Source organism: Taudactylus pleione, unplaced genomic scaffold (genome assembly GCF_031769625.1).
Source record: "Taudactylus pleione unplaced genomic scaffold, aTauple2 ptg000341l, whole genome shotgun sequence".
Taxonomy (NCBI): domain Eukaryota; kingdom Metazoa; phylum Chordata; class Amphibia; order Anura; family Myobatrachidae; genus Taudactylus; species Taudactylus pleione.
Genome location: NW_028284742.1, coordinates 1,953,388 through 1,978,845, shown reverse-complemented (window position 1 = coordinate 1,978,845; position 25,458 = coordinate 1,953,388). Strand labels below are relative to the sequence as shown.

The 25,458-nt window shown below is 46.0% G+C and overlaps 1 protein-coding gene across 2 annotated transcripts in view; it reads left to right on the top strand.

Moving 5' to 3' along the window:
- ABCD3 (ATP binding cassette subfamily D member 3) overlaps positions 1-25,458 on the top strand; it is an 87,705-nt gene that overhangs the window by 25,910 nt on the left and 36,337 nt on the right. The window contains exons 3-15 of one of the 2 annotated variants that reach the window (XM_088443963.1): positions 28-126; positions 232-320; positions 3,927-3,996; positions 5,593-5,690; positions 10,938-11,061; positions 13,210-13,266; positions 13,362-13,504; positions 14,115-14,184; positions 14,972-15,041; positions 15,427-15,524; positions 15,617-15,708; positions 16,827-16,915; positions 16,998-17,070. In XM_088443963.1, the coding sequence (XP_088300089.1) occupies positions 28-126; positions 232-320; positions 3,927-3,996; positions 5,593-5,690; positions 10,938-11,061; positions 13,210-13,266; positions 13,362-13,504; positions 14,115-14,184; positions 14,972-15,041; positions 15,427-15,524; positions 15,617-15,708; positions 16,827-16,915; positions 16,998-17,070 (1,172 nt within the window). Of the gene's footprint in view, positions 1-27; positions 127-231; positions 321-3,926; positions 3,997-5,173; positions 5,244-5,592; positions 5,691-10,937; positions 11,062-13,209; positions 13,267-13,361; positions 13,505-14,114; positions 14,185-14,971; positions 15,042-15,426; positions 15,525-15,616; positions 15,709-16,826; positions 16,916-16,997; positions 17,071-25,458 lie in introns of both variants that reach the window. The other variant, XM_088443962.1, reaches the window with a different exon arrangement.

Here is a 25,458-nt window from a genome sequence, read left to right as displayed (position 1 = left end):
TTTTTATGCCCTTTTTTGTTTTTACAGAAAGATGGAAAGAAAGAAAAGGCCGTGGTGGACAGGGTTTTCTTTGCACGGATGGGACGCATCTTGAAAATATTAGTCCCTAAAACTGTATGTAAAGAGGTGGGTATTCCATGGTCCTTTCTTCATCTCTGATAGTATCTCTCAGGATTTCCAATGTCTGCTGTAGAGGTGTCACTAAGTAACACGGTCATTTCTGTGTTACAGAGCGGATATCTGTTACTTATAGCTGTGATGCTGATTGCTCGCACATACTGTGACGTTTGGATGATTCAGAATGGCACTTTTATTGAAAGGTATTTATTCTGCAGCTAAACGGCTAATGTTTCTATGACATGGCTGACTATTGTAATGGAAGCCTTGTCACATAGCGTTCTCATGGTAATGCCAAGTATACATGTCCCCAAGGCTCAGGCTTGTTGTTGGTATAAAATGTGGAAATGGAGAAACGTATAAGGATAACCACTGAAAGCTGTAGGAATAAGAGATCAATAACAACGTACACTGCTAATATCTTCCCAAAAGGAACACTCCTACCGTTCAGCAAAATGCAGCTATGTGTAATTATACATGAGCTCCTAAACAAATGTGACTTGTCTTAAATGACATGACCACCTTGTGTAGGAATATATGCAATAGATCCTGGCCATACAGAGTTTGCCCTGATGACCACCATGCATTCGGATCAGTGTGTTTCTTGTTCATGTATACATGCTCTTGCTGAAAGGCCGGATTTGACAGGGCATGGTCAGACAGGGACCACATTTACCATCTGTCTCAATAGATCAGTGGTATTTTACACTCTGCAATTTTTAAAAGCGGCCTAATTGACTATATAATTGCAACGTATATTAGGCCTCATATACGCAAATCCATTTGCGTACATCGCTGATGGTTGGAGGACTGCACTTGCGCAGGGTGCAGAACTCCATTTGCAAGATTGCCTGCATTTGGGAGCAGGAGGGGGTGGTGCCGGCCTACATTTCTAGAAAAAGGGGGGATGTCGAGGCCAGGGTCTGCTATCCTGGTCTCGGATACACAGATGAGACGGCCATTCTGAGTAACCTTTGGTAATCCAATGCTGCGTCTTTTCTCCTCGGGCACCTCCTGCTGCATCAGTATATTTTCACATTGCTGCTGCATACAAAGACGCAGCAGCGATGTGAACTGCGTCCATCTCTGTGTCGGGCCCATAGTCCATCTTTACAAGCGCCTGGACAGAGTTTATCTACCTGTAGTGTTCACTCTAGGTGCAGGGTGCTGATACGTGAGGAGGACGTATTTTAATTTTGAAAGGCAAAATGTTAGACATTATGTATCGCTACAGTAGCTGTATCTACAGGAGTTGTATTTCAAAATAGATCCTGTGTAGTCTATTACATCTATTGCTTAAGAAAAAAAGTAGTGGATCAACTTCAAAAGGACAACACTACAAAAATACATAGGGCAAGATTTACCAAAGCTCAGTTTTGCAAACCGATGGGATCCACCACTACTGGCGCTGGGTTCATAGTCAGACTACAGTATTTACAAAAGCTCGTTTTGAACGTGTACATTTAATCCACTGTCTATCCCTAATGATTCCTAATCCTCTGCAGGAAGGCAGCGCTTTTATAGTGCTGTGTGGATCCCTAAGATGTGTGCGGCTTTTTATGTATGTTTTATGAAAATCGGAATTTAGTAGAAAAAAAAGGCATGTCGTCCCCCAACAAAATAGTAATCAGAGCTAGGCATTTATTCCTAGACTGATGGTGGAAAAATCAGTGGCAAAGAGCATGGGGTCCACTGGAAATGGGCCCACAAAATGAAATAACCCCATGCTGACTGCACTAGGACTCAGCCAAACACCTCTGGGCTGTGGTAATGGAATATTTTAATATGTTGGCACTCTGCAGGTCATAGCAAACCCTGTCATGGCCAGTTTTGCTGGCTGCCAGATGATGCTAGTACTTGAGGAGTCACAAGTGCTAGGACTTGCATGCACTTCCCCCCCCCCCAAGTCCTCATATATGTGAGGCAGAACTTATGTGATAGATCTTATCGCGAACTAATGGGAGTGTTCTGATTGGTCAGAGCACGGCTGTTCCCTTAGTGATCCGTTCAGTTCTATACACTAATATGCATCTGAGGCAGCCAGTTTATTCAGCGTTTTTGAGGCAGTTTCAAAAAATCACCATTTTGTTGATCTGACGGGTTTTATAACTGCAATAGGGCAAAATTGGGAGGGCGTTTCTGATCGCAAGTGTGAGTTCAGCTGGATGCAAAATGCTGAAATATCAGTGCAATCCTGTTGGGATTTTAAATCCCCCCCCTTTAGTAAATTTCCCCCATAGTGATCTACTGTAAAGCTGAGTACACATTGGGCGATATACTGGCCGATTTGCCAATTTCCAACGGATTGGAACAACAAATTCTCTTCATTGGCCAGTGTGTACGCTCTGTCGCGCGCTCCCGTGAGTCGTTCATCACAACTTCAGATCTGCCTGCAGTGTAGGCCATTGCACTACCGGACGACCAGGCCATATGTTAACGTTATATAGTTAACAACCAAATGACCGATTTATATTCGGTTACAGGGGCGTATCTTCGTATTGGCTGGGATGGCAACCGCCAGGGGTGCCGGCCATTGGGGGGGCGCCACCCAGCAGTGGCAGTCCAGGGCCGTAACTAGGGTGGTGCGCAGTGGCAGACTGGGCCGCTGTAGCACCGAGCATTGCGGGCCACCTCCATAGATAGCAAGGGCCCCAGTGTCCAGCTCACCTGCTGCCTTCCGAGTGGCCGTCGGCAGCAGCTGCGGTCACGTCACATGATCTTTGTCCTACAGGGCTATGGAAGCCCTGTAGGTACATAACTAATAGCAAGGCATTGGCCATCTGTGATACGGCCGCCCTGCCGTGCATAGGCGGCCGTATCACACTGGGGATGGCACGAGGAGGGATGCCTGGACTCACTAGCAAAGTGCTGGCTCCCCCGCAGTGACAGGAGCCGGGTGGTGCATTATGTGCAGCACTCTGCTCCTAGCACAGTGAGGGAGCCAGCACTTTACACAGACTGGTGCCCAAGGCCAGCCTGCATCTCCCACGTCCCCTGTGAAAAAAATCCCTGGGTGTTTGGGCCGCTATACCACGCCCACCCGCAAGGCCACGCCCCCTGATTACTCAGCGTGCGCAGTACAAGCCTACAAGCCCACTGCATCGGGTGCACTGCAAAGACAGGTAGGTTCGTCACTTCCTGGATTCCAGCTTGCTTGTGTGCACATCAAGCAGGGAGGGGAGGCAATTGGGGGTCAGAAGTGTCAGTGAGTTAAGTATATATATATATGAGGGTGCCCGTGTCACCCAGGAAACCCCCCCTCTCAGATTCTTAGGTGCCCCTACTGCCCATTAATACCCCCTCGCCCCAAGTTAATCAATGTGGTGGTATAAACGGGAGCCTCATTCTTCATATGAGGCTCTCATAATTAGTCATTTTAAAGTAAAGAAGTGGCCCTCCAGGGGGGCGCCAGTCCCTTACTCTGCCAGGGGCTCTCGGGCCCCTAGATACACCCCTGTTCGGTTGTTTGAAAGATTGCATAGTGTGTATGTGCTATATCTATTGTGCAGGAGTTCAAGGGACAACCATTGTGTCGTTTACACATCGTCTAATGTGTACCCAGCTTAAGAGTAGCAAGTAGTGGGATAGTATCCTCAAATGATGTGTAGGGAAAGGCTGTTGGGAATACTAAAAGTATCAGACACTGTCACTATCACTATCAGCAATCAGACACTGTCACTTTTCTAGCTAGTATTATCTGCTTACTATTGCTTATGTCACATTTTTTTTTTGCTCAGATAACTGTGCATAATATATTTATGTACTCCTCCCATGGTCTTGAGCATATTGTCTGTTACTTCTTGTTTCAGTGGAATCATAAGCAGAAATAGAGCAGTGTTCCAGAAGTACTTTTTCCAGTACATAGCTGCAATCCCACTGGTAAAACTCTATGGTAGTCCCCAGGCTGTGACAGCATGCCGCGCTCTCTCTCTGCACTCTTACTGACTATATTAAGTTGATGTAATATAACATGGATATGGCTGAAGCATGCAGAGTGAATAGTGTGTGTATTTCATTACTAAAGGCTATGCCCACTTTTTGGGAATATTTTAAAATCTATACTTGTGTGATCCATGATGTGTTTCTTATTTCCCATTCCTAATTAAATGATCCACCTTTTCACACTTCTTTGGCCAGATGACGTGGTATTTGGCGTAGGCAGAAGATTAGGAACTGGAAAAAATAGGTTCTTTGACCCAAGATTATGTATATTAAAATATATTTGCTTGCTGCATCAGGGGGTCGGTGCTTTATGGAATGAAGGAAACCTCCCATCATCTCATACACTACCTACCCAGCAGAGCACCTTTGTGTTAATGTGCCTAATCTCCTGCTCTATGTGTATCCAGTTTTGAAGTGGACAGTGATAGAACAAGCCTATCAGATCATCAAAATATTCATAGCGGTACAGTGTACCCCAAGTGAGGAGTGTGCTTAATGTGGGGGATATTGACTTGTGCACTCCCCTGAAAACACTGCTTTGCTGGGTCCATCACCCACCTAGTATTTAGCTGTGGGTGACCTCTGGTGGCCATCCTGTGCAATGAACTTGAAGCTCTGGAGGTTCATTAATGAGCTACGAATGGACGTGGACAGTGTCCACTGGACACTCTTGTAATCTGAGTTTTGACTACCTAAATAAGTTCATAGCTGTGACAGTAAGGTCATTGGTAAGTGCAAGTACAGGGAAATTGGGTGTATTGCATCTTAAGATGAGAGCAATAATTGGTGGAACTGTAAAGCGGATTTTATGCATTACTTATCACCTATTAATATGCTGGTAAATAATATACTTTTCCTGGCATTTAACTTTAAAAACTCCTTATTTACGAACAAGGATATCCATGACTGCCTAAGCTAAAGCTCCAGGGTCACAATGCTGCTTGTAGTTCTACAACAGTTGGATTCCAAATATTTTTTACTGACCTCTGTAATTGTCCTATGCGTCTATAATCTAAACCATGTCATGTCTGTCAATGCGGAATGTATTTTTTTGTTTTGTTCTAGTTTTTGCAAATGTATGTTATTAACGCACTCTGCATGTGATGGTTTGCAGCGCAATCATTGGTCGCAGCTGGAAAGATTTTAAGAGGTACCTATTGAACTTTATCGCCGCCATGCCTGCCGTAAGTTGCTGCTGTTTTTTTGTTTGTTTTTAATGCACTGTATTAATAACAGGAAACCGCTTCCTCCTCAATGCTTAGGTTAGACCTTTGTAACTGTTATGCGTCTGCCACTGCTCTCATTAATAATGGTCACATGATCTGCTTTTACACTATGGCAAAATCGTACCCCGGTAATGCTTATGGAGCCGAGTTGGTTTTAACTGATGTTTTTAGTACCTGTAAAATGTATATTTTAATTGTATTACAGTGCAGAAAGCAATTTAGAGAGAGCTTTATCTAGTTTGTAATATGTTATGCAATGTCTGCAATATTTCTGCTTTGTGTTTTATGTTCTGGTTCTTATTTGCAGATCTCATTAGTAAATAATTTCTTAAAATATGGTCTCAATGAGCTGAAATTATGTTTCCGGGAGAAGCTAACCAAGTACCTTTATGATGAATATCTAAAGTAAGTGCCGCTTGTCTCTTTGTTCTTATTACTTTAATAAATTGTCACTCTTGTAGCTCTGTCTGTGATATCTTGAGCGTGCCATAGCTATGCAAGTTATACCCCTTTTCCACCAATCTCTGGAGTCTGACTCGAGATTTGGAACACACTTCCAAACTGGTTCAGACTTGGGACAGACGCCTTTCACACCGCAGCGCCAACCCGGGTTACTCCCAGGTCAGCGCAGTTCCCACTGCATCCGTGTGCAGTAGACCTCTTCTGCCGACACTTGGAGATGACATCATCTCCACGCATGGATCTTCCCATGCTGTAAACGGGACACGAGACGTCCGACCCGGGTTACCCTTTACACTGCCACTTAACCCGGGGCCTTCCCGTGTCCAACCCTGGTCACTACCTGGGTTGGATTCCCGAGTCACTGAACCGGAGTTATTTTTTTTTTTTTTGGGACCCTTTTCCTCTGAGCCCTGACCCAGGTAGGCAATAATTATTGCGGCTGTGAAAAAGGTTTATTCGTCCTCCCACTTTCTATATCTCACTGTATGGCAGAGGTTCCCAAACGTAGTCCTCAAGACTCCCCAACAGTTCAGGTTTAAGAGATATCCATGTATCCATGGTTGAGCACAGGTGGCTATTTCAAATTGGCTGAGGTACTTAATAAGTCACCTGTGCTCAACCATGGATATCTCTAAAACCTGAACTGGTGGGGAGCTTTGAGGATCGCGTTTGGGAACCTCTGCTCTTTGTGCATCTTCTTTCTAAAAACTATCCTTTAAAACCTGGACTGTTGATGACTGAGTTTAGGAAACACTGGTGTAAGCTTTAATTTATTTTTTATAACCACTATATTTCTCTGTAACTTTGAATGGGAAGAAAAACAGATCCCTTACAGTAAGATATTATGTTAGGAATAATCACTGATTTCATTCATCTTTACAAAAATGAGAGTTATGGTAAAACTTACCTTTGTTGACTCTTTCTTCGAAGTCCATAAGGTCGACAGGGAGGTGTAGGAGGTGGATGAGGACACCGGGCACCACGCAGTTAAAGCTTTAGCTCCCAGGATGCATCGGTCCATCCCCCTATACCCGCCCCTGTGCCAGAGGCACCTCAGTTCGTGACAAGCCGGAGGAGGAGAAGAGAGAAGGAAGACAGGTACACACAAGAATCACTCTCTCATGGAGAAGGAGACGGAAAACGGTGACTAGAAACATAGCCCATATGAAGCCAGGTGCGTCAGGGCAGGTGCCCTGTGGACCCGATGGACTTCGACGTAAGAGAGTTAAAAAAGGTAAGTTTTACCATAACTCTCATTTTCTTCTTCAGGGTCCATAGGGCTCCACATGGAGACCTTGGGGATGTCCCAAAGCAGTACTTTAAGGGTGGGACGCTCCTGCGCCGAGAGGAGAATCAGGCACCCAAGGGAAGCATCCTGAGAGGCAAAGGTATTAAAAGGACAGAGGACCACGTGGCCGCCTTACAAAGCTGTTTAACTGAGGCGCCACAGCGAGCTGCCCATGAAGGACCCACAGAGCAAGTAGAATGAGCAGTAACAGTAGCTGGTACAGGAAGGCCTGCCTGCGTGTAAGCCTGTGAGATAGTCTGCGAAGCCATCTAGCAAATGTTTGTTTGGCTGGCCACCCCTTCTTGTGAAATCCATATAGCACAAATAAGGAGTCTGATTTCCAAAGGGAACTGGTACAGTCCACACATATCCTGAGGGCACGGACCATATCCAAGGAGTCCTCACCTGCCGGGAGGTCTGGCGAGAGAAAGGCCGGGACTACAATTTCTTCATTGGAAACTAGTAACAACTTTAGGAAGGAAACCAGGGCAAGTCCGAAGCACATCCCTGGCCTGGTGGAATATCCGAAAAGGGGAGCGACAGGAGAGCGCCCCTAAATCTGACACTCTTCTGGCGGATGCTATAGCCAGAAGAAAAAGTCTTTGCTGTTAGTCACTTGAGTTCCACAGAATCAAGAGGTTCAAATGGAAGACCCTGGAGGGCACGAAGAACGACTGACAAATCCCAAGGAGCCACTGGATGGACAAAGGGAGGTTGAATCCGGAGGACACCCTGAAGGAAGGAGTGGATATCCGGTAGTGGACCAAGTCCACGCTGGAGCCAAACAGAGTAGAGACATGGTCCAAGGCTTGAAGGAAGGCCAGGAATCTAGAAATTCGGAACACCTGGGGGTCGTAGCTTCTGGTACGACACCATTGGTAATATGTATGCCACACTCTGTGGTAGATCCGAGCAGAGGTTGGCTTAAGCGCTCTGAGCATAGTTTTAATTACAGAGCTAAACAACCCTTTGGACCTCAGGAGGAATGTCTAAAGAGCCACGCCGTCAAAGACAGACGACCCAGGTCCGGGTAAAGGCAAGGATCCTGAGACAACAGGTCCGGTCGTTGAGGCAGCAGGAACGGAGTGTCAATGGAGGGACTCCGAAGATCTGAGTACAAATGACGTCTGGACCAAGCTGGAGCCACCAGCAGGACAGTGCCTCCATCTTGTTTGAACTTCCGAAGAACTCGAGGAAGAAGGGAGACTGGAGGGAATAGGTACGGAAGGGTCACTTCACTGATAATGAGTCTACAAAGGTTGCCTCGGCTTCTCTCTTGTTCTGGACCCATACACTGGTAGTTTGTGATTGTGTCGGGAGGCCATGAGGTCCACCTCTGGGAGGCTCCATCTGTTCACTAGGAGTTGAAACACCTCTTGGTGAAGAGACCATTCCCCGGGATGCACGTCGTGATGGCTGAGGAAGTCGCTTCACAATTGAGAACTCCCGGAATGAACACTGCAGAGATGGCTGGGAGGTGACCCTCGGCCCATGTCAGAATGCGTGACACTTCTGTCATTGCTGTCCGACTGCGAGTGTCTCCTTGATGATTGATGTAAGCCACTGTTGTGGCATTGTCAGACTGAACCTGTACAGGTTTTCCATGAAGTATGTGCTGGGCCAGTAAACAGCTCGAAGTTCCAATATGTTGATTGGCAGGGTTGATTCGCCGATGTCCAACGGTCCTGAAAGGAGTGCGGACCGGTCACTGCGCCCCAGCCCCGGAGACTGGCGTCCGTTGTTAGGATTACCCAGTTCGGGATCTAAAAGGGGCGACCCTTGGTTGGATGAGCTGTCTGTCTCTGTCTTGGGGACAGATAGACATCTACAGACGCACCTCCGGAGAGAGCACGATCGTCTGAGCTTTGATCAGATGGGTTAACCCATTCCATCTGGAGAGGATCAGCCTTTGCAAAGGCCTGGAATGGAACTGAGCATATTCCACCATGTCGAAGATGGACACCATGGATCCTAGAACCTGCATTGCTGAGCAGATCGACACTCGGCGACTGTGGAGATCTTGTCTGATGTCAGAAATATTCTCTGATCCTGAGAATCCAGCAGGGCTAACAGATGAATCATTCTCTGTGAGGGATTCAGGGAGGAGACTGGAGGTAGGACTGACCATGCGCAGGTCACCGCTAGCGATGACCAGCCTTACCTGTCCCCTTGATGTCTGGGTCTGTACGCGGGGCCGACTAGGTAAGACCCCAGGATGCCCGACGAGAGCAGTAGCCGAAACTGGCGTTGCGGCGCCAGGAGGGGTGATGGAGCCGCAGCGCAGAAGCACTGTGGACAGCCTGCTGCTGTACGCTCAGTAGGAAAATATTAAATAAAAGCTATTTGGGCTGCCTAAGCAGCCCACTGCATAATGGTGACCCGACTCCGGCTGGGCATAGACGAAACCAGGGTGCCTCTGGCTCGGGGGCGGGGTATAGGGGTGACTGATGCATCCTGTGAGCTAAAGCTTTAACTGCTCGGTGCCCGATGTCCTCATCCACCACCTACACCCCAAGGTCTCCCTGTGGAGCCCTATGGACCCTGATGAAGAAAGTATGTTTATTTCCTCAACTGCTTCCAGTGTCCCTAGAATCTACTTTGGGAGGTACATTCGTACATTACGCCCTCTTTCTTTAGAGGCAAGAAAAGAGTATGACTTGTCATAAACAAGCAGAGTTCCCACCAAGTACAGTAAAGTTGAATTTATTTTTTTCATTCAAAAGCATGTGTTTATGGTGCTCCCTCTTAGTATATGAGCACATACTTAAATAGTTATCATGATGTGGTTGTCTTTATAAAGAATCTAAAGTGTATATTTTACGTTTTATTGTACATGAGTAAAATATTATATCTGGAGACAATGGTAGGTGTCAAGAGTAGTATGAAATAAGAGCAATGTTCTGCATATACTGTACTATATGTATTGTGTATTTATACATCAATCGGCTATAGCATTAAAACCATTGACAGGTGAAGTGAGTAACATAGATTATCTCATTACAATGGCACCTCTCAAAGGGTGGGATATATTATGCATCTTCGTGAACAGTCAGTTCATGCTGACCCTGTCCACCGCCGAAATCGCCTACAATGGGCGCGTGAGTGTCAGAACTGGACCATGGAGCAATGGAAGAAAATGCCCTGATCTGATTAATGACTTTTTCTTTAACATCATTTGGAGGCCAAGTGCCTCGTTTATTTGGGGAAGAGATGGGCCCAGGATGCACTAAGGGAAGAAGGCAAGCTGGCGGAGGCAGTGTGATTCCCCTGGGCAATGTTCTGCGGGAAAACCTTGGGTCCTGCCATTCATGTGGATGAAACTTTGACACATACCACCTGTCTTATCATTGTTGCAGACCAAATACACCCCTTCAGGGCAACGGTATCCCCTGATGGCAGTGACCTCTTTCAGCAAGATAATGCGCCCTGCCACACTGCAAACATTGTTCAGGAATGGTTTGAGGAACATGACAGAGATCAAGGTGTTTGCCTCTAGATTCCCCAGATCTCAATCGAGCATCTGTGGGTTGTGCAGGAAACACAAGTCTGAGCCATGGAGGCTCCACCCCACAACTTACAGGGCTTAAAGGATACTATACTGTTAATGTCTTGGTGCCAGATACCACTGGACACCTTCAGTGGTCTTGTGGAGCCCCTGCCTCGAAGGGACAGTGCTGTTTTGGTGATACGAGGGGACCTACACAGTATTGGACAGGTGGTTTTAATGCTATGGCTTATGGGTGTATAATATAGTATATGTCACGGAGTCATCAACGTGTATGTTGGAGGCGGATTTAAATGTACCTGGAATTGTTTGTACACTTATCCTGACTTGAATGTGAGTGCTGCTTGTTTCTGAAACATCATAAATATATTGTTTGCATCACTTTTGTCTCCTTTAGATCTTTTACTTATTACAAAATGGGAAACCTTGACAACCGGATAGCCAATGCTGATCAGCTGCTTACGCAAGACGTTGAGAAATTCTGTAACAGTGTGGTGGATTTATATTCCAACTTGAGCAAGGCGAGTTTTGCTTGAAGTAATTCCATTACAATTTTTGGGTTGTCACTAGCGATGTTTGACTATTTCAAACTAGTTCAGGATCCGATTCCTTTTCACAGATTCATTGGCCACAAACCTGTTCATGATACAGTGCCGGCTTAGGTTTATACTTTGCAGCCTGCGTTCATGGTTCATATTACAAGGCTTTTAAATAAATAATATAATTTTTTTTAAATACCATATTGTAACTTTGTTTTATTATTATTTTTAGCAGTGATCACTTCTGTGTTCAGGGGTACCCCATTAAAACCCATCTCCAGATTTTTTTCTTCTTTTAGTTATTAACTGGTCAAAATTTTTTGTTCAATAAATTTGCCGACGATTTGAGCATCTCTCCTTTTTTTTTGCAAGACTCTTCCCCTGAGTGGGGATCTTTTCTTAAATAAGTTCTACGCTTAAATTCCTCTCATTGTGCAGGGCTGATAAATAAAGGCCAACAATAATAAATCCAGTTATTTGTATCAGTTGACTTGCTGCGATGTTATACACCCGCAAGCACTTAATGCCTTTAATAATTATATAGTCTTGTGTGTGTATGTGTTAAATTAAATCACTATAACATGCTCAAGTTATTTTGCACAGTAAGGGCCGTATTCAATTAGTGGCGAAAATGGATGTTTTTTTTGCCATTGGTTAAAACGCCTGTTTTTTGCCAAAAACAGGCGAAAGTTTAGCCCAAAACAGACAAAAATGAAAAAAAAAAACAAAACTGGAGAAAAGTTTTCTCCATCCCAGACCAGGAGGAAAAAAAAATGCAAAATCCCTATTTTTGGCTAAAAATTTGGGAATTTCTTTCAGAACCCTTTGGTCCCCGCCCTAATGATAAATTACCCCAACATTTTTTCGTAAGTTGCGTACTTTGCCGAAAAACGACTGCAATTTTTGGGTAAAAAAAAAAAAAAAGTTGAATATGATTTTAACGTATTCGGTCTGATTTTTCGGGGGGTGGTATTGATGTGTCAAGTGTTTTAAACATCGCATGCGGTCGCAGTAGGCGGTATTTTAACGGTTTTTAAAATTGCATTTTTACAACCTGAAAATATACTTGCACCCATCTTAACGTGCTCCAAATTTACGTGGGACGGTCATTTCCTGGGAAAAAAATGCTTTTCACCCAAAAATTGTGCGGTTGTTTTTCGCCAAAGTACGCAACTAATGAAAAAAATTTAAGAATTGGGGGTAATTTATCATTAGGGGGCTGTCCAAAAGGTTCTGAAAGAGATCCCCACATTTTCAGCCAAAATTAGGGATTTTGCTTTTTTTTTTTTTTTCTCCATTTTCGCTTGTTTATGGCAAAAATTTTGCCTTACTTTTGGAAAAAGACAGTTTTCGCCACTAATTGAATATGGCCCCAAGTCTTAATTCTCCATGGGGCTGGTTCTGAGTCACGCACAAAGTACTGTAGCTGCGGGCAGCCGTGGAAGCCTGATTTACTACATTATGCTAATGTGGGAACCTGTAGGGCTAATGCAGGAACAGGCATATGCAATGCTCACGCACTATATGCAAGAACTTGCAGTTTGCGTCCGTGAACAGAGATTCGTCAAACTCAGAAGTGGCCTCTTTGCGATCAATCCAAATAGGTGCGAAGGGGGGCAAATTGCTGTTGGAACGGCATAGAAATGCCGGCAACTGCACGGGAATTTGCCCCCCCTGGACTCGCACATTTTTGCTTGCAGCCCTATGAGTCTGCGAACAGAAATGTGCGAGTCCAGAGGTACAGTACTGTAAGTGCGGCATACAGCAGCACTTACTCGCAGTGTGAAGAACGCGCACCTAATTGGATGACCCCTTTATGATTTAAACGTGTGAACTGTCATATTTCTCCCTTGACCAGTTAACATCCTCAATGGTGCCACCTAGTGGCCAAATTATGAAATTTTCCTGAAAACTATAGGGCATCACCGATCAGTTACTGTTGAATGAACTTGGTTCATTTGACTATCAAGAAAAGAGTATTCCATATGCAATTTTCAAGAAGAAGAAAAACATTTTGAATTACTTTTTTTTTATTTTTCCTTTTTGCAAATATATCTTTATTATGTAACCCATTCAGTAAGAAAAGAATAATGTGGTCATGCAATAAAATGTGCTATTTCTGTGTTGCAGCCATTTTTGGACATCATTCTGTACATCTTCAAGTTGACAAGTGCAATTGGAGCTCAGGTAACTTGTCCCAGCTTTGTATACGGCACCAATGTTTTCCCTCATTACAGTTGCAATCAGCATTGTTGATGGTTACTATTGCTGTATTTCCACAGGGTCCAGCGAGCATGATGGCTTATCTGCTTGTCTCAGGACTTTTCCTTACACGCCTCAGAAGGCCTATTGGTAAAATGACCATTACCGAGCAGAGATATGAAGGCGAATACAGATATGTGAACTCACGGCTCATTACCAATAGGTAATACAATCTGCCGCCTTCTCGACAACATAGTTCAATTAGTGCATTTAACCCTCTCAGGACTGTGCTCCTGTGATTATGGTTTGGATATCTTAGTAATGTAGGATATATCTTTTTTACGTGCATTAAGACATGTTGCATCATTTTGGCTTAGTATTATTTATCCTCCTATGTTGTTTTTTTGTACTTTTAACATTGTTTGTTAAATAAGCCTGACCCCAAGTAACTTCCATGTGGGCTGGGGTTTTATTAGTGTTCATTCCTTAGGTGGAACTATCAGAGTTATAGCAGATGAATACAGACCTCCCTCCACATATCGTGGCATTTGTGCCATAGGGATCACTACTCTCTGGTCTATATAGGCACAAGCATATATCAGCAAAATGCAGACTACTACTGATGCCATTGTGATTTTCAAGCCCTTCATATGCTAGTGTGACACATTTTGAACGGCAAAGGAAGCTTGAGCTCAGGGGCAGGCGCATTCTTGTACCCCTTGTAGCTGCCAGGAGTAGAGGGCTTACTATTATGTATGTCTGTCTGTTTTAGAACACTGTTTTAGGTGATTTTTTTTTTCTTTTAATGTTTTTGTTGTGGCTGTTTATTTTAGTGAAGAAATTGCCTTTTACAATGGGAATAGAAGGGAAAAACTGACCATTCACTCAGCTTTTAACAAACTGGTAAGATGAATATAGAGTTGTAAAACTCACTTGTCTACTTTCCACGTTCCAATTACAATGCTGCTTTTAGAGGGGATAGGGGATGTAGTCGTGTCAACGACATTCATGGTGTCAACATCACAATGTCGACATTTATGATGTTGACATTGAACACGTCGGCATGTACACTAGGAGGTGGGTTAGGATTAGTGATACTTACTGCCGGAAGCGCCTCAGGATCCGCCAGAAGTCATCCTGATGTCACCGCTGTACCAGGAAGACATTGCTGGAGCTGCTGGACCTGTAAGTCACCACTAGATCACCAGGGTCATTTTGGCTACATTCTAATTATGTCGACATGCTGCATATCAAACGACATGACCATGTCCACAGTCTCATGTCGACAAAATATACCACACGCGATGATAGTTCTATGTTTCAGCTCTTTCTGTTGTTGACTAGATTTCTATCTTGCTGGGAAGAAGCTACTAATTATGGAAACTTCTTATTTGATGAAGAATAGGGATAGTGGAAGGAATGTCAGAGGTAACTGATTATTTTGAGGATAGCCTTTAGCCACTGAAAAGATTTACGGCCTCCTACAATGAGATTGATGTATGATTATGGCACATCGGAAAATGTTAGCTGTCATTCACCTCTGTCTATACCTTACAGAATGGTAACTTCCTCCTTATTACATCTATTGTCTCATTTTCTTACACATTGATGATAAGCGTTTGGAGTAGCACAGTTTTATAATATGATTATGTACAAATTTACTTACTCTGCAATCCTCTGGTGTCCACAGGTGGAGCATTTGCATAATTTCATTGTATTCCGGTTCTCCATGGGTTTTGTAGACAGCATTATTGCCAAATGTAAGTCTCCCGATTCCGTTCTCTTATGTAATATTATGTAATATGCCACAAAACATGCAGTGGCTGTAATTACCTATTGTTTATTATATAGACATATGCTGTACCAAGTCTTGATCCAAAAGCTTTAATTTACCGTAATTAGGATACTTACGTCTGTAATCAGATGAATTTCCATTTCATGTTTTGGTTCTTAACCTCAATAATTTTACTGGGCTTTGCTAACTTTTGTATTTATGAATAGGATTCTCTACTGTAAGAGCAGTAACAGATGTTAAAACTATTATCAGCTGATCTGCCTCTAGCTGCAAAAAAATATTAAATACATGATAGGCTGATTTTGGTTTTGTTAACTTCTTTAAATGCTAATTGTTCTAAATTACCGCAGACCTTGCTACTGTCGTCGGTTATCTGGTTGTCAGCCGTCCATTCCTTACCTTAAATCACCCGCGGCATCTGACCAGTTCGCATGCTGAGCTCCTGGAGGTGAGCAACGCATTGTCTGCTCTGAGACTTTCCCTGTTCTGTAAATAAAAGCTTGGTCTGATCATTTGTTCCTCTCTCTCTCTCTCTGAAAGGATTACTACCAGAGTGGAAGGATGTTACTGAGGATGTCTCAAGCACTGGGCAGGATTGTGCTGGCAGGACGTGAAATGACCAGGCTTGCAGGGTGAGACTTGTTATACACCTTCCATTTTTAAATAAATATGGCTTAAGTATGACACATCTCTGATGCACCAAAAGGCGTTATATTCATGTGGCCTATTTAAATGGCTTCCCATATTTCACACAAATCCACAGCTAACCACAATTCGATTTAACCCAACCAACTTCAGCATGGAAATCATATGACCATTTTCGCACAACTGTGTTTCCACAGAATTTCCCTACCCCTTATTGCTGTCTGTGTTTTGCTTCTAGTATTCTGTGCTACTACGTATAGTGTGTTACAATTAGTCCTTTAACCCAAGTGACGGTTTCTCTGTTGGATATAATATATAGGGCTTTACCAAGCTATTCCGGTACAGAAAGATGTGCTGTAAGATTTCATTTTCAGGATTAGAGTTTGCATTACTCTTGGCATGCTTACCTAAACTTTATATCTGCACGATAACCCTCCTACTAATTTACTCATAAAACTGGAAGATGGTCTGGATCACTTGTTTGTGACTTCTCTGAGGATTGGGGGGAGAAGTTGCTTGGAAGGATGTGAGGCTTTTCATAATTTTGCTATATGGTCCTTTCATTTAATTTCTATTGGAGCCATACAGATGTGTCCTCAGAAATCTAGCCTTAATATGTACCATGCAGTGTGACTTGCCTGGCGTGAGTGAGCCGCCAGGTCCCATGCTTCTCTGCTAGAGTCTGGCCTCTTGCATCTAAGTCACAATGCTATGCAACAAGGACACACCAAGAGACACTGCTGATTAATTTGATCTGTGACACTTCTATGTCTGTGTGCGACTGAGACTGTAAACAGAACTCGGTGTGGAATAAAGCCATGTTCACTGCATCGTAGCACTTCACATGCTGATTGAGAGACTAAGTTGAACACAGATATAAAAGTGTCACATATCAAATGAATCAGCACAGTCTCTTGGTGCATCATATTCGCATCGCAGTGCGACTTAGATGCATTTTCAGCAAAAAGACACCCGACCAGGTACGCAGAGAGGGGCAGTTTGCGCGACTTCAGCACAGGCGACTAAGGACACATCTGTACCACTGGTTCTGTCTGGTCTTCATGTTATATAAAGGAATGCTAACTGTAGTATGTCATTCTTGTAGTTTCACAGCCAGAATTACAGAATTGATGCAGGTGCTGAAGGATTTGAACCAAGGGAAATATGAGCGCACTATGATTTCTCAGGAAAAAGGTAAATGCTCTCATTTCTTTCCGTAAAGAATCTCCTGTTCTCACACACTCATACTCATAGTTATATTATTTTTAAATTGCAGAGGCAGAAGCTCTTCCCAGAATACCCTTAATACCGGGAAGTGGAAGAATTATCAATTGTGACAACGTCATTAAGTATGTGTCTGGGCAATAACGTTCCATCATAGTTTCTGTATTTTGATGTGTAAAATGTTAGTGTCTGCAATTCCGGTATAAGACCACGTAAACCAAAAGGTGGGGGAAACCAGTGTTTCATCACTGAGAAAGGAAATGTAAGAGCAGCACATCTGCTTGTTGATGAGCAATTCTTAGTTATGATATGAGCTTATGCATGTTAAATAAACATGTAGGTAACGGGCTCATACAGCATTTTGCCTTCACACCGTTTTGTTTTGAAAATATTTTGTTTTTATTGTGCCTCTGTTCTTAAACGAGGTACATTACCAGTCCCTAATTATACATCACTCCCATTTTTTTTCAGTTTTTATTGAAAATTAAGTAATTTAAGGCCAGTGATTAACCTGAAATGGTACAAAAATGGTAAGCAGTAAACTGGTGGTTAAAAAATATAAGTTTAGGTTAGCAAAAACTGAAACATAGTGTGAATTTCAGAGTATAAAAATGTCCTTTTTCATGGAACAAGTAATGGTTTAAGAACTTACAGCTGTTCTGCAACAATGGAAGTAAATTTAAGCTTTGAATGTTGAAGTAAACAATTCCTACAGGTGTCCCAGCTTCTAATGATTATTGGATTACAAACCCTGTTTCTGTATAAAAGCAGTGTTGGCTGCTATTTCACCCTCTGAAGCAATATTAGGCAATTGGCAGTATATTACTATCATTATCACGATAACTCTTAAAAGTGTAGGTCTTTCCTTTTAGACTAAAAATTGCAATGAAAGCCAAGGCGAGTACAGTTTCCTACACTATCAAAAGGCACTTGGCCACTGGAGGAAACACCGATAGCGGGAGGTCTGGCACTCCCTAACCCACAACAGAATCAGAAGACTGGTTTCTGAGAGTTATCAGCTTGTGTTATAGGTGGCTCTAGTAAATCAGGATTCAGTACTTAAATGTCAGGCAGATATACACAAACACATCAGGTAGGGAGGGTGGTGCACAAACAGTAATTGGATTTTGACATGGGGGAGGGAAGTGAGACAGGTTCTGTAACTATTGTACATGTCATGTGAGATTAGTACTAACATTACCAATCACAGAGCAGGTCAGAGTTTAGCACTTCAACCTTTATTAGACAGCATCATTAAATCCACCGGCAAGAATCTTATCCTTTCTGTGAATTCAGTGCTGTTGCAGATATCAATTGCATAAGGACACATGAATCTGTAGTAGTCCAAGAATTAAATGCATTAGTAAGTAAAGCCCGGGGAAAAATGTGAGTATGTTGTTAGGAGGAAATTCTTATAAACCCATTAGGAACCCATAGTTTATTGAACGTAGGTGACCTTCTTGTCAGGGCAGTAGTGAGCTTTGCCGGGCCTGGATAATATGGGGGGAATGGCCCAATGTAAATAGGTGTGACCATGCCTACTTTAAAAAAAAGTTTAAAAAAAGTATAGTATTATGCAGCGCAGCTCGCTCCACAGGGGGGCGCCTGTGCCCATCAACCAAGGGGCTAATCCGGTGGCTGTGGCATCCCTGGTCCCACCGCAGCCCAGTACAAAGCAGCATGTGCCGAGCTGAGGAGACACTGATGCTGCCGCTGACAGGTAAAGGGAGATGGGGGCGAGCGTTGGACCACGGGCCTTCATTGGGCCTCTCCATCAAGCCCGGGTAATTAGTAACCACCCCCCCTTCCCTCTCTGATTCTAGTGGTATCCACCTCATTTGGTATCATTTATGTTAGTCAGGCATCTTTGTTAGGTTAACAGCCTGTTTATTTTTCTTTAGGAATTATATTCTGGTTCTCAAATCTATAAATGAGTTTTTAAACTGAACAAGAACATTGATGAGTTAATGCATAAGATTTTGAAAAAAATGACCAAGCAATAAACGGAAAGTGGTTCTACAAAACCTTTTTGTTTAACTCAAACAATTGCAGAATTGTAGAGCAATACTTTTTTCTACCTACTGTACATTAGATGGAATAAATAGAGAATTACTAATGACACAAATGGGACTTGCAGTACTTTATAATATTTAGCAGAATAGGAATAATAGAAATAAATACACTGCCTTACTTATTATTTGTGTTCTAAATCGTATGCATTAACGCATCCATGTACTTTTTCAGTTTAAAAACTCATTAATACATTATTAGATTTGAGAATAACAATATGATTCATAAAGTAAAATAACCAGTCCGTTAACCTAACAAGGATGTCATGCATTTAAACATTAAGGGGGGATTTCAATTGGCCACAGGGTTTATTCCGCAGCCAATTGAATGCGCTGCCCAATTTAATTAGTTGCGGGAACCCCGCGCACTAAGCTCCAGAGGGGATGACTTCTGCATTTAACAGCATTTTAGCAGGGGAAACCCATAGATTCCAGTACAGTATCTATGGCTTAGTGCGCTTTAACCCACGGTTTACCACGCTGGAAAATGCTGATTAATTGAATAACGCTGGCAAAGACGTATCACTGATAAAATGTATATAGTGTCTCTGGTCTCTCTCCTACATGTCTGATGGCTCCAGTTAGGAGGATCTGCAGCCTGTTGTCTGAAATGTTAGTACACAGTTTGATATCTGTAATTTAGTAGAGAGATTGGTAGCTTTGACGAGCAACACAGTCCTCTTCCGCCTTGGGTCATATGTACTGATTAAGTGTCGCTTGGTAATGGAGTTTATATATTTCACAAAATAAGTCCGGGGACGGGTTGAGATGGAAAAGCTCTTATGTCCAGCACATTATCCTGGCGCAGTTGCTCATAGATTGGGCTAATTACTGTTGAGCAAAATTTCTTGTCTTGTGCCAAGAAGGATACTTCCTACTCAGAAAAGGTGGCAAGGTCCACTATGATTATTTTACGCTCACTTAAGCTTGTGCCCGCTCCTAAATAATCTCTGAGAACCTAGTTAATCTAGTAATAGTATGCTATGGAATCAATGGTGGGAGTCTTAAGTTATCGACTTCGGAGTGTGTTTGAAATAGTTATGGAGCTACAATATGTCTGATTTGTGTAAGTGACTTGCCTCCAGCCTACCTGGCAAGCGTAATTTTCATATGCCCCACAGTGTAGTGCAATGAGAGATTTTTCAGAAGATCCCCCTAGCAGTACTAGTCATATGAGTAAATGGCTGGCATAGGCTCGTACTTTATCCAGTAATGTAACCTGATTATCATGTACTAGATAATTGGGGAGGCTGCTCAATGAGTCCATTATGAAAGTCAGAGTCCACCGATATGCAGTCAGGAGGTTGACCGTAACAATGTTACCAATCACTATGCTTTCTACTTCAGGGTCCATAGGGTATCCACAGGATACCTTGGGGTATAGGTGTGACGTCAGTCGCTGGGCACCATAGAGTTAAGCTTTTCAGCCTCACAGGATGCACTAGGGTCCCCCTCCTATACCCCGCCCCCGAGCCAAGGCACCTCAGTTTAGTTTGGTGCCCGGCCGGAGTCGGGTGCACCTGTTGGAGTGGGGGCTAGAAGAGCCCCTGAAGCTTTTTCTTCATGCAGCTGTGGCTGCACATCTGGATGAACAGCATGGACAGTCAGTCCTGACGTCCATGCTGTCTTCCCTACACCCCGCCGGTACCAGAACGCCGGTACTGATCCGGGGATGCTGGTGGGCATCTGGGGTCACAGCTAGCGGTGACCCCAGATGTTCCGGACCATGGCCGGATTCAAGGGGGACAGAGGTAAGCAGCGGGGTCCCGCGTTGGGTCCCCGCTGATCACATGGTCCTAAGTCCCCAGGCAGGGGGCTCCCTGGGGACTGGCTGCAGCGTGGAGCCAGGCGACCAACCTGCGCTTCCACTACCCCCTGGGACAGCGGACCACAGCAGAGCGGTAGCGCTGCGGCGTCCCAGGGGTTAAATGCATGCCAGGGGAGCACGCCTTCCCTGTCTCACAGCCGGCGCCTCCCCCGCTGCACACAGCCCTCTCTGCACTGTGCTGACTGGCCCTGTGTCAGCGCTCCTCCCCCAGGCCAGCCTCCTCTCTGCTCCTCGGCGGCCATCTTCTCCAACGCATGGTGAACGCTGCTGGAAGCACTGGACGGAAGCATCGTGGTCTGGGTCCCCCCGCATACCTCTCCTCCGCTGTGGTCAGGTCTGTGTATGCAGCGCTGTGTCCTACCAGGCCCTGTGTCTGTGTAGTTGAGTGATCAGCGCTGTTAGTGCAGGAATTGATTTTCTTTGCATTGTATGTGACTGTGCTAGCACTGCCTGTAACTTTTCTTCTCTAAACTGTCAGCTTTATTACTGTCCCTGTTCTTTCTGCTAAGCCCTTGCGGTGCGGTGCTGCAGGGTGGTCTCTCGCCTATTTAATATATAATTGGTGAGAGGGGTCACATACGTGGTGCCATCATGTCTGAAAGTGATTTTCCCCTCCGGCTACAGTGTACCACGTGTAAAGTACCGTTAGCGGAGGGGGAGGGTAGCGCGGAGGGCCTTTGCCGGCAGTGTTTGTCCATGGCGCGGCCTCTTACGGTTACAGCACTGGTACAGGAGCCGCCCTGGGCTTGTTTCGCTCAGGCGCTAACAGCTTTAGTCGGCCAGTTAGCTCCGCAGCCCGCGTTTACTCCGATGGGTTTGTCCCAGCAGTCTGTGGTGTCGTCACCCATGCAGGGTTTCCCACGACAATTGGTGGTACCCCACAGTCTCCCTATTTCCCCGCTCCCGGTTTCTCAGGAGCCAGCATGGGTTAACTCCCTGACGAGTTCTGTACAGCACTTGTCGGATGTATTGCAAGGGGGGAGTCTGTGATGCGGCCTCATAAACGGCCGGTGGCGTCTCTGTCCGCTCCTTATGAGGATGACGAAGGGACGTCTGATGGGGAGATTCTGGATCCTTACGATCAGGAACCTCTCCATACTAAGGACGCTGATGCTAAGTCCAAAGTATATATTCCTGGACTTATTCGGGCGGTCCGCACAGCCTTGGTGATTGAGGACGAAGTTCCCCCAGCGGCTAAGTCTAAATATGCCTTTTTCAAAGATGTGAAGGGCGATGCCACAGTCTTTCCTCTTTCGGGTCAGTTGGTGGACCATTTAGAGGAGGCGTGGAAACAGCCTGGCAAAAGATACCAGCCGCAGAGACGCCTGGCGGTGGCTTATCCGTTCGCGGATAATTGTTTTGCTAAGTGGGAATCCCCTCCACAGGTGGATTCTCACGTGACCCGTCTTGTCCGTAGTGCCACATTGCCGATGCCATCCATGTCCTCCCTTAAGGATGCTACGGACCGCAAGGTGGAAATCTGCCTGAAGTCCGCTTATTCCCTTGCGGGGGGGGCAGCACGGCCGGCTATGGCCATTTGCTGGGTTGCCAGAGCGATGGAGCGCTGGGCGGATTCATTAGAGGCTTCTTTTGATTCCGACTGTCCGGCCGAACAGGCGGAGTTGATTGGCAATCTCCGTGATTCGGCCACTTACATCAACGAGGTGGCTCTAGACATTAGTACTCTGGTGTCTAGAATTTCTTCAGCAGCGGTAGCTGCTCGGCGCACCTTGTGGCTGCGATCCTGGAAGGCGGACGCAGTTTCCAAGAAGGGTCTGGAAGCCTTGCCGTTTACCGGAGAAGTTCTCTTCGGTCCGGATCTGGATAAGATTGTGGCCACGCTGGCGGCAGCCAAATCGGCTTGTCTCCCGTCAGCCGCTGCTCCTTCTGGTTCTGGACCATCGTCCTTTCGGTCATCTAGGGCCCAGGGCAGGCCCAAACCACAGTCGTTTCCTCGACAGGCTGGCCCTAAGAAATCGGCCAAGCCCCGGAAGCAGGCATGGAGTACCAGACGTCCGGCCCCCAAGCCAGATGACAAGCCTGCGGCCTGATGGTCCGGGCCTCCCTTTGGGGGATTCCAGGGTGGGAGGCCGCCTGCTACAGTTCGCCCAGTGTTGGTCGACCACTACGACAGACACTTGGGTTCTGGAGGTGGTTTCCCACGGATACGCCCTCTCCTTCCGGCACAGACCCCCGGCTCGATTCTTCACCACGGGTCTACCATCAGACCGGAACAAGGCTACGGAGCTGCGGAAGGTATTGCACACTATGCTCCAGGCTGGAGTTATAGTGCCTGTTCCATTCTCCCAGAGGGGCCAGGGTTTCTATTCAAATCTATTTTTGGTACAGAAACCCAATGGGTCGTATCGTCCGATTCTCAACCTCAAAGCACTCAACAAGTCTTTGCGGGTCCCGAAGTTTCGGATGGAGACCCTACGGTCCATCATTCTGGCGCTGGAACCTGGGGACTACATGGTGTCATTGGACATACAGGACGCTTACCTGCATGTCCCTATTCTTTTGCGCCATCAACAGTTCCTCCGGTTTGCAATCTGCAGCGACCACTTCCAGTTTCGGGCGTTACCTTTTGGCCTGGCGACAGCACCACGTGTTTTCACCAAGGTGATGGCGGTCATGGCGGCTTCTCTGCGGCTGCAGGGAGTCCGCATGTTGCCGTACTTGGACGACCTGTTATTGGTGGCAGGATCTCCTGAGCTCCTGTTACACCACTTGGACCTGACCATTGCACTGCTGCAACGGCACGGCTGGCTAATCAACTGGCAGAAGTCCACTCTAATCCCGTCTCGGAGGATTCTGCATCTTGGAGCCTTAATGGACTCGGGACAGCAAAGGATCTTCGGGACGGAGGACAAGATCTCTGCTTTACAGTCAAGGGTGCGCAGTTGTCTGCACAGCCGCCAGGTGTCCTTACACTCGGCGATGAGGTTACTGGGCTCCATGGTGTCGGTGTTCGACATGGTGGAATACGCCCAGTTTCACTCCAGACCTCTGCAGCACCTGATCCTGTCCAAGTGGAACGGGCTGCCTCAGTCTCTGAAGTCCCAGACGATTGTGCTCACCCCGGAGGTTCGCCTGTCCCTTGCGTGGTGGTTAAAGACGACCCACCTCAACAAGGGACGTCCGTTCTGGGTTCCAAATTGGGTCCTGTTGACAACGGACGCCAGTCTTCGGGGCTGGGGAGCAGTTTCGGGTCCACACTTGTTCCAGGGCAGGTGGACGCCGACAGAAGCGGAGCTTCCAATAAATATCTTGGAACTCCGTGCGGTCTTCAATGCTCTCCAGCAGGCACAGCGGTTTCTCCAGGGTCACCCGGTGCAGGTCCAGTCAGACAACGCTACCACCGTGGCCTACATAAACAGGCAAGGAGGAACTCGCAGTCGGGCGGCTCTCGTAGAGGTCTCTCGGATCCTGGTTTGGGCGGAGCGCAATCTTCCGGCCATATCAGCGGTCTTCATCCCGGGAGTGCTAAATTGGGAGGCGGACTTTCTAAGTCGCCAGGACGTTCATCCGGGGGAATGGTCCCTGCACCCGGACGTTTTTCAACTACTGGTGGACAGGTGGGGTCTTCCAGAAATCGACCTCATGGCGTCCCGGCACAACAACAAGTTGCCGGTGTACGGGTCTCGCACAAGAGACGAAGGGGCGTCTCTGGTGGATGCTCTGTCCGTCCGGTGGACGTTCCGGTTCGCATACCTGTTCCCTCCGGTCTCCCTTCTTCTACGGGTAATCCGGAAATTCAAACAGGAAGGAGGGACGCTCCTGTTGATAGCTCCCGCGTGGCCCAGACGGCACTGGTTCTCAGACCTTCAGGGTCTGTCCGTGGACAGTCCTCTGCGGTTGCCGCTACGACCGGACCTTCTGTCTCAGGGTCCTTGCCTTCACCCGGACCTGACTCGGCTGTCTTTGACGGCGTGGCTGTTGAGACGGCCATGCTGAGGTCCCGGGGGTTTTCCAGCTCTGTGGTGCGTACCATGTTACGAGCTCGGAAACCGTCTTCCGCGAGGATATACCATCGCGTGTGGCATACGTTCTTCCAGTGGTGTCGACCGAGAGGTTATGCACCGCGGGAGTTTCGTCTGTCTCGGATTCTCGCCTTCCTGCAAGCGGGACTAGATCATGGGCTTCGCCTTGCTTCTTTGAAGGTACAGGTTTCGGCCCTATCTGTCTGGTTTCACCGTAGGATTGCTACAATCCCGGATGTGCGCACCTTTATGCAAGGTGTTCTCCGTATTCAGCCGCCCTTTGTTCCACCTGTGGCGCCTTGGGATTTGGCTGTGGTCCTGAGGGCTCTCCAAGGACCGCCGTTTGAACCACTGGGCTCAGTGGATATTAAATGGCTAACAGCTAAGACTGTTTTCCTTCTGGCCATTGCTTCGGCCAGACGTGTTTCTGAGTTAGGGGCTCTTTCTTGTAGACCCCCTTTCTTGGTTTTTCATGGGAACAGGGCAGTGCTCCGCACTCGGCCCAAGTTTCTTCCCAAAGTTGTTTCCCAGTTTCATGTTAACGAGGAAATAGTTGTTCCGGCCTTTAACTCACCGGGTCTTTCCGTGGGTGAGGCCTCTTTGGATGTTGTGCGGGCCTTAAGGACTTATGTT